The 8,591-nt window shown below is 48.1% G+C and overlaps 1 protein-coding gene across 1 annotated transcript; it reads right to left on the bottom strand.

Annotated features, from left to right (window-relative positions):
- Nucleotides 1-408: 408 nt before the first annotated feature.
- Nucleotides 409-5,522, bottom strand: MNX1 (motor neuron and pancreas homeobox 1). Its single transcript, XM_044678447.1, has 3 exons — nt 4,865-5,522; nt 1,436-1,596; nt 409-756 (listed from the first exon to the last, which is right to left on the bottom strand). The coding sequence occupies exons 1-3, from the start codon at nt 5,520-5,522 to the stop codon at nt 409-411; spliced, it is 1,167 nt and encodes a 388-aa protein (XP_044534382.1).
- Nucleotides 5,523-8,591: the final 3,069 nt, after the last annotated feature.

Here is an 8,591-nt window from a genome sequence, read left to right as displayed (position 1 = left end):
TAGGGGGATCACGGGGTGGAGTGGGGGAGTCCCCAGATCTTCATCCATTTTCCAGTGGCAGCAGTTGGATTTACCAATCCCCTGCACACCAACTCTGGGTGCACCCCCCGATGGCTCCCCCATATCTCAGGGGAGGCAGGGAGATAGAAAGTGGAGATGAGAACTAGGGAGCAGGGATGGAACAGTCAAGGAAAGAAAGATCCTTTCCCGCCCTCCCCGCCCCCCTCCCCGTTCTCTTCTGGTCAGAGAAATCAGGGTTGCAAGTTGCCGAATGCGAGGAGCTGTCAGCTCCCCAAGTCCTGGATGTGACCAGGGCCAACTGGAGGACGCTCTGTTGGTTAGGGGAGTTGGGAGGGCAAGGTCACACCCCAACTCCGCTTCCCCACTCCAGCAGGGTGCACGGGCTCCTCATTGGGGTGGGGGCTGATGCCCGGGTCCCGCAGGTCTTGTGCGAGGAGAGTCGTCCTCAGAGGAGCAATCCGAGGAGTGGGCAGCGTTATTGTTCTTGTAGGAGAAATGCCCTTCCTCCTCGTCCTCCTCGTCCTCTTCTTCCTCTGGGTCACTGTCCCTCAAGTCCCGCAGGCGGCGGCTGCTGCTCTTGTCCGAGGGTAGCAGCAGATCCTCCTCTCCCTTCTCTTCCCCTCCTCCACCTTTCCCCACCCCTCCCTTCTGCTTCTCGGCCTCTTGCGCCGCCTGTTCCTTGGCTTTTTTGCTCCGTTTCCATTTCATCCTCCGGTTCTGGAACCAGATTTTCACCTGAAGTAGAGAAACAGAAAGCCTCGAGGTTAGCAAGGCCACCTCTGGCTCTTCCTACGCCTTCCTTTCTTGGAAAGCTTCCTTCCCAGACAATTTAGGATTTGAAGCAAATCTGTGTCCTCAGGGGCCCCTTGCGGACAGCTAGAACCAGATCCACTTCATTTCTTTCCTTCCCCCCTCCTTCCCAGTTTCACTGAAAACCTGGCCCTGCACAAACTACCTTTCTGCCATCTGCCACCTACCTTGTAGTGACTTTGGCCCTCAAACTTTCTCCTTTCTCCTTCATTATTCTCCCCATCTCTCTCGGTCTCTGTCTCTCTGTCTCTCTCCCAGCCACTACGCCTGGACAGCGAGGCCAAATGACTAAGTAGTTTAGGAGGAAGAGACCTCCGAACTCCTGTCTTCACTCAGGGGATGGGAGACGAACAGAGCCAGATGTTCTGGGATGAGTTTGCCTGGCGCTCAGGGTGACAGCCTGAAAAGAATCGCCTTCTCTCCAAACTTGGGCAAACCCTGGCAACAGCACGGGCTTTTTCAGTTATGCTAGGGATACCTGTAATGGAGGAATGAGGTCAGCAGTGGAGGGGGGGGGAAGGGGAGGGGGGGAGTGGGGAGGAACCGAGGACCTTTGGGGCAGGTAGAGTGAGAGTCATCGAAGTGAGAAAACAGAAATGGCTACCTGGGTCTCGGTGAGCATTAGCGATGTGGCCACCTCGAAGCGCTTGGGGCGGGATAGGTATTTGTTGAGCTTGAATTGGTGTTCCAGTTCCAGCAGCTGCTGGCTGGTGAAGGCAGTGCGGGGCCGTCGGCATTTTCCCAGAAGGTTAGACTGTGCCTGGGCTGCAAAGAATGAGGTAGGGAGGGGTAGAGAGAGAATCAATAGAAGAGGGAAGTGATAAGGTGTCTCTCAGGAACTTTCTTTCTTTCTTTCTCCCAAACCAACAAATGCTGGCAGCAATAAATATTCAGTTAAGTCCGCTGCCTTCCACTGGAGGCTTCAAGCTCAGACCATAAGGCTGACTCCTAGCTCCTCTTTTATGTTTCCAATCCTTGCTTGCACTCTTTAACCATTCTCCAAGGACCTGAAGCTATTTCCTGTTAGCAGCTTGCAGCCATCAGGATTCAAAGGCTGAGACTTGAAAAAATGAAACCAGAATTGTCGCTTTTTAAATTGTGCCAAATCTTTAGTCATATTTCTCTGGGCCTGGGAGTTCTGACAACTTGCAGGTAGCTTTGAGGGAAGGGTGCCCTGAGAAAAGCCAGAAGGGAGGTCCAAAAACCAGTCACTCTCTCCTTCTCCATCGTCTACTTACAAACACACACATATACATATATCCTTTCTCATCCCATCGGGCAAAAACCCAGATGGTGGAAAATTCAGTCAGCTGGACATAACTCTGCCTCCTTCCTAAATCTAGTCCTGGGCTCGAATACATTCATGGTCTTTCCCCTGGAGAAAAGAAAACCCACTCTGAGTATTAAAGGAGTGTATGGGTCAGGGAGAGAGGAGGTGCCAAAAAAAAAAAAAAAGAAAAAAAAAAGGCCCTTTTTGGTGAACTCTCATTACGCAAATTAAAGACACAACCTGTCTGTGCTGACAAGGCTTAACAGGCTATTTGAAACAGTGGTTTTATTTACATAATTTCGCACGGTTACATCACAGGGAATTTTATGACCTCAAAATGAGACTCCCCTTGATTTCCCAGGAGCCCGACAAGTGGTAGATAATAAAAGAAAGGGAGGGAGGAGAAAGGAAAGAAAAGAAAAAGGACTGGGGATCTGGGTGGGATGAGCTCAGTCTCCCTTGGGAGTGACAATTTGCTTTATTTAAAAAGGTCCACGCCCCCCGCTTTAGTTACACCAGGCTCCGAATTCCCAACTTGACAATACATTAGAACTTTAATTAAAACAGAGGCTCCGAGGGGACCACTTGAGAAATTGCAATGGAGTGGGGGATGAGAAAAGCTACTTTAGGGTAAACGAAACAAGTTTCCAACAGTCGCAGAAGAAGGTGTCTTTTGGAATCAGTTTCAACTCCTTTACTGGCTCTCGTGATGATTGTATTTGAATTGTGTTATCTGACCTTAAAGTGTGAGGGCGCTTTTGTTTCTTAATTTAATTTAATCTAATCATTATGGAACAAGGATGGAGGTGCTGGAGGGGAAAGATTGTAGGAGAATCCGTACAGGAAAGACAAACTTCCAGATAGGTTTCTGGGAGGTATTCCTACCCATACCAATTGGAAGAGAAACTACCTGCTTGGTGATTTTCCCATTCATTATATAATTAAAAAATCTTTTTTCATTAATAGATTTTAATGAAAATTCTAGGACTCCCTCAGGGTCGAAAGCTTCTGACCTTAGTGGCTCCGTAAGAAAAATATCTGGCAGTGAGTCCTCACCACGACAAATTTCATACACACACACCCCTCCACCACCACAAAGTATCTCCAATCTAGGAAAACGCAGATATAAATGGTATACAAAAAAAGCGCCGTATGCTTAAAAAAAAAAAGCATAAAAATGATGGGCCAGGAATTTGGGCAAAACACTGAGATAGCTGAAGATTGCTGCGCTCTTTCCTCCCCCCGCCCCCAACTGACTGCACTCTCTTGTTTTTTGGAGTTTATTGTCTCTTTTGCTTTTTGGAAAAGAAACCAAAAACAGCTGCCACCTCAAAAGAATACAAATCTCGGAATTATGCAGGGAAAAGTATAGGAGAGGGAAAGTAGTTTTATTACCTCATTTGGAGCTAACCTGTTAAAAGAGCCAAGGCGAAAAGGGACTAGTGTCCGGTGAACAAATAGTAACCCAGTTGGGATTTTCTCACTGTCCTGTGATTTTTTTCCAGTCTCCATTATCACTACCCTTCTTAGTTCGGTTACAATCAAGCTTCCCCGAAAAAGAGGCAGACTTCTGGCACGTTTTTCTTTTCTGTTTTTTTTTTTTTTTTTTCTCTTTTCCTCATGTCTGCATCTCCCCAGTCTAAACAAACCCATTCAGACGAAAACAATGGGTCCTTTTTGTTTAGGCGCAGGGCCTCAGAAAAAATAAATACATATACACCTTCCTATCCTTCTGGCAGGGGGCTAAGTAAACCTACACCCTAGTGGATTGAAGGCTTTGTCATCTCCGCCAGAAAACTAGCATCTGAGCTAGGGATCTGCAGAGGGATTTAAAAAATCTATCCAGTCTTTCTCCTCGGCCTAGAAGGGGGAGACGCCGGTTCCCGGTGGCCCGAGGTTCTAACTGCTTTGGGGTCTAGGGATAGAGACCTTCACCATTGCCCAAGTCTTAGATCGTCTTCAACTCCAATCAGTTCTCTCAAACCCTCAGACTTTCGCTCGCAACTGGTATAGGCTGCTCAAATTGTTTCCGTATCGGATCTCGAGACAGGGAAAGTATAGTCTCCACTCGGGAAATTATTTCCGGCCCAGGCACACCGAAGTACCTCTCGCCCTCAACCACCACCCCCTTCCCCCAAAGCACCTAAAAACTAGACAGGCAGCTGCAGAATTAGTCCAAAACTACGAGTCCCTGCAGTACTTGGCAACGTGTGGGCCCTGTCCGTCCTTCAGGGCCTGGGCTCTTACCACTGAGGGGGTTTCCTCCACAAGAGCCTGCCTGCTCTATGGGGGCCCACTTTCTGAGGGAAATATTCTTCTTATTAATGGATACCAGTCCACCCAGCCGGATATAATTCTTAACTTATGTCAAGTTGCTTCCTTGCCCCGCATAACTATACTATAATCCTTATAGCCTTGAGTCTCACATCTCCTTTTCTCATTTTCCAAGGATAAAACCAAACAGCAACAACAAGAAAAAGGACTACAGGGTTGCCATTTTAATCATTTGGTTTAGAATGCTCGCTGAGTATCTATAACCTGGATACGAATTATCGCAGGCCCCAACGAATCCCAGATTTTTTCCTTCTCCTTCTCACTGGAGTCTCGCAAAGAAGGGGGTAGAATAAGTACAGCCAGGGTCAAACCTCAGTTTCTCTCCTCGCCCCCAAGCTCTGATTCTTCCTTCCCACCTGCTTCCCATCTCTAGTTCTCCTTCTCCCGCCCGGGCCTGTGCCTTGGTCCCATTAGCACTCAGATACTCACAATTAAAATCGGGCATTTTGGGCAAGATCATGCCCGCGGTGGACGCCCTGAGCCACTGGTCGAGCTGGAAGGTGCCGGCGCTGAGTTTGATGGGGTCTGCAGGATGGGTGGGGTGGGCCCCTTGTACTTGGGAGTAGGAGTAAGACAGAGCCGGGTGCTGGCCGGCCAGCGCCGCAGCCGAGTAGCTGTACATGGGATGACCATAGAGAGCCGCCTGGGTGGGGATCCCCGCTCCTCCCTGTGCTGGGTGCAACCCCAGGGCCATTCCCCCGGCTGCGGCCGCTGCTGCGGCTGCAGCGGCAGCACCCGGGTGGTGGTGGTGATGGCCAGCGGCGCCGCTGCCGCTGCTCAGGAAACCTGGCTTGGGCACCAGTCCGCAGTGGGCTGCGAGGATCCGAGGCGGGGACGGGCTCTCCGTCCTCAGACAGTCCGAGCCTCCAGTATGGTGCTCCGAGGAAGGGGGACTGCAGCTGCTGCTGCTGCTGCTGCTGCCACCGCCGCTACTGCTGCCGCCGCCGCTGCTGCTGCTGTTGCCAGATGTGGCCGCCGAGGCGGAGAGAGACGTGACCAGAGCCAGCGGAGAAGTCTGTGCCGAGGTGGCTTTCGGAGGGTCGACTGCTAGCAGAGCATCGATCCGGAAATTTTTTGATTTTTCCATCAGTTCTTTTTGGATATTTATGTATTTTGATCTTTCGAATCGTTTGGGATTTTTTCTTTGTTTTGTTTTGATTTTTTTTTTTTTTAAGTGGGGATGGTGGTGGCGCTGGGGTAGCCTTATTCTTAGGGTGATGGTGAAAATCTCCAGATCTTTCTAATAAGATAATGAGTTATTGGTAAATCAGACCAGAATGACCATCGTCTGGGACACCCCTCCCTCCCTCCCACCCCAGGACGCCGCAGGTCCAGGCACACAACTAGCACAGCTCCCGAGGACACAAATTCTTCTGCACCTGGTCGGTCCGAGAGAGCCAAGTCTTTTCACTGAACCCCCTCGAGTAACCACTGCAAAATGTCGCTCCCGCGATAGTAAGAACCCAGGCTCCTAACTCTTCCCACTTGAAGGTTCAGCTCGGTTGCTCATTGGCAGCCCAGGAAAAGACGAAACCCATGGGGGTGGTGGTGCTGTGGTCCGGCCCCCAGGATTGGTCAGGCAGAACACCTGTCAATGTCTCTGGTGGCGGGTCCCACCCTTGTCTCCTCCTCCGCCTCCTTCGGCCCTTTCGTTTGACTCACTTTCTACCCCACCCCCCAGCCAGGTTAAAGGGAAAGACTCTCTGCTCTGTCCTAAGAGATTTCCTTAATCAAATGCTGGGAAGGGTTTTTTTTTTTTTTTTTTGGGGGGGGGGGTGAATTAGTAGAAAGAAAAGAAAATGAACAGAAAAGCTTCCCAATGCAGCAGCCTGGTTTCCACTCCGGCCTTTGCCGTGGGAAGGTTTTGGAAGGTGGCAGTTGTGCGCGGTTGGACCCCGTTCATATATTTGAAGTTGGAGGCGACCCCGAAGATCATAAAGTCCAAATCCTTCATTTTTCAGCTGAGGAAACTGAAGCCCAGAGAGAAGAAGTCACTTGTCCAAGGCCACACAGCTAATAAGTGGCAGAGTCGAGATTTGGACCCAAGTCTGTGTGGTGAGCCAGAAGTTTAGTAAATCAAATCTCTGAGCATCAAACCCAGCAAGGTGCCCAAGTCAGCCGGGTCTTTTTAATATTAGGGTCCTGTAAGAGACTGGTTTAAATAGTGAACTCTGTGAAAATATTTACTATGCATATATGCACCCAGTGCATGTACTGTAGGAACATACACATACGCTCAGAGACAACTTAGGAAAAAGTGGTTTTTTCCTTAAAGAGATGGAAAAACTAGACCTCTTTGTGGTTATAAGAGGGGGGGCTGCTTTTTCTTTCTCCTTCAGCCCCTCTTACTCCACCCCTCCTCCCCGACCCTACTTCCTAGTTAAAGACTAGGGCATGCAATTTTCCTGCAAATTCGAAATCACACAGCTCTGTTAGGAAATAATACAGATAAGCATAAAGACCTGTAAAATAATTTTAGAGGTAAGGAATGGGGAAAGAATATCCTCTTAATCCACGGATCCAGCCCCTTTAAGGATTAAATACTTTTCCTTTGGAAGTTTTGATAATAATAAAACTTATTTTATCTTTAGCATCTTACCTGTCACCCCAGCAGCTACAGGACGCTCCCCCACCCCCTTTTTTTTTCACACCAAAAACTTTGCCAGCCTCGGATTCCTGTTTTTGCGGTGCCTGGAAAAGCTAACCTCGCTTGCAAGGCTTTCAACACCACTGCCCAATGGGTTTTCAATCCCCCGTAGAGAATGTAGAGAAACAGATGGGAAAGCAGAATTATGTTTTCCATGGTGTCAGAACTCTTCCTCTTTGTATGAAAGATGTTGGGGGGGCGGGGGGAGCGGGTGGCGTAAAGAAAGAAGGTTCCCGCATCTAATCGTGTACCTATGGTTCTTCAGGGCTGATTTGAGAGATTCATGGGGTAGTGGATCCTGTTGTCAAAAGATTCACCGTCTAGAAGCTCTAGAAGGCGAGAGGAGAGTGGGGTGAGTGACTGGGAGACTTTGCCCTAGAATAAGCTAACCCAACAGTGCTGGGGGCTTTTCCTATTCTCCTCCCCCCCCCATCCAATTTTTAGTGCTAGAGGGGAAAAAAAAAATCCCTTTCTGCCTCAGCTGCCTGCAGGCTTTGGGCTAGGACTGGACAAGTAATGAGGTTAGATTCCAGTTTTCAACCATGCCTCGGCACTTCAAATATTTACAGTAAATGCACTTCCAAGCACTTTTTAAGGAGCATGAAAGAATCAACACCTGTAGGTCAAACAGTCAAGTCTGCCACCAAAAATGAGGCGTGGTCAACAGTGTTATTAGATTCACTTATCTTACCCAAACAGGCACACACAGAGAACTGAGAGAAAAGGTCCAGGTTTTACAAAGTCACCGTTTCCTGTGTAGGTGATCGTTGAATGAAGGGGACAGGAAGGAGAGCAGGTAGAAGTATGGAGTGGGTGGGGTGAGGAGAGGGGATGTGGAGGGGGGAAAATCCACCGGGGAGCAAATTTTTAAGTGAACAGCAGAGGATCTATAGGTATATCACAGCATGACAACCGTTTGTTTTCAAGGAGATAGGAACTGCATCTTCTCTCTTCAAAGGGCTTCACCCAGGTCACAGTTGATTACAGTGTTTTTTTGTCCTTATGTAAGATAGATTTCTCTTAATACCAGACAGGTTATTTCTTAGGGCAAAATACTGGTTGGGAGTGGGGGAGGGGTTTGTGATGATCTACATAAGAAAAATGACCTAGATTTTGTATAGTGCTTAAATAGTTTTCTTAGCAATGCCCAGAGATACTTTCTTTCAGGGATCATGATCAAGGTACCATCACAACAGTTTATATTAATCTCCTGTCTAGCATTTATATGGTATTTACATATATTATCTCATTTGATCTCTACAACAGCCCTAGGTAAATAGTAACATTTTCCTCCCATTTTTAAGATAAGATGAAATAAATAAATATATATATATATATACATATATACATTTTATATGCTTGAGTCTAAGTTCTCTATCTTTGTGTTGTGACCATGAATGAGTCTGGGCTTTGACCCTTAACTCATTCCTTGGCTCACCATTTCACCCCACTGTGCCTCAATTTCCCTATCTTGAAAATGCGGTTAGAATTGATAATGGTTCTCAGACG

The sequence above is a fragment of the Gracilinanus agilis genome, chromosome 5 (genome assembly GCF_016433145.1).
Source record: "Gracilinanus agilis isolate LMUSP501 chromosome 5, AgileGrace, whole genome shotgun sequence".
NCBI classification, from domain to species: Eukaryota; Metazoa; Chordata; class Mammalia; order Didelphimorphia; family Didelphidae; genus Gracilinanus; species Gracilinanus agilis.
The sequence above is the reverse complement of the archived record's forward strand: the minus strand, read 5'-3'. Positions and strand labels throughout refer to the sequence as shown.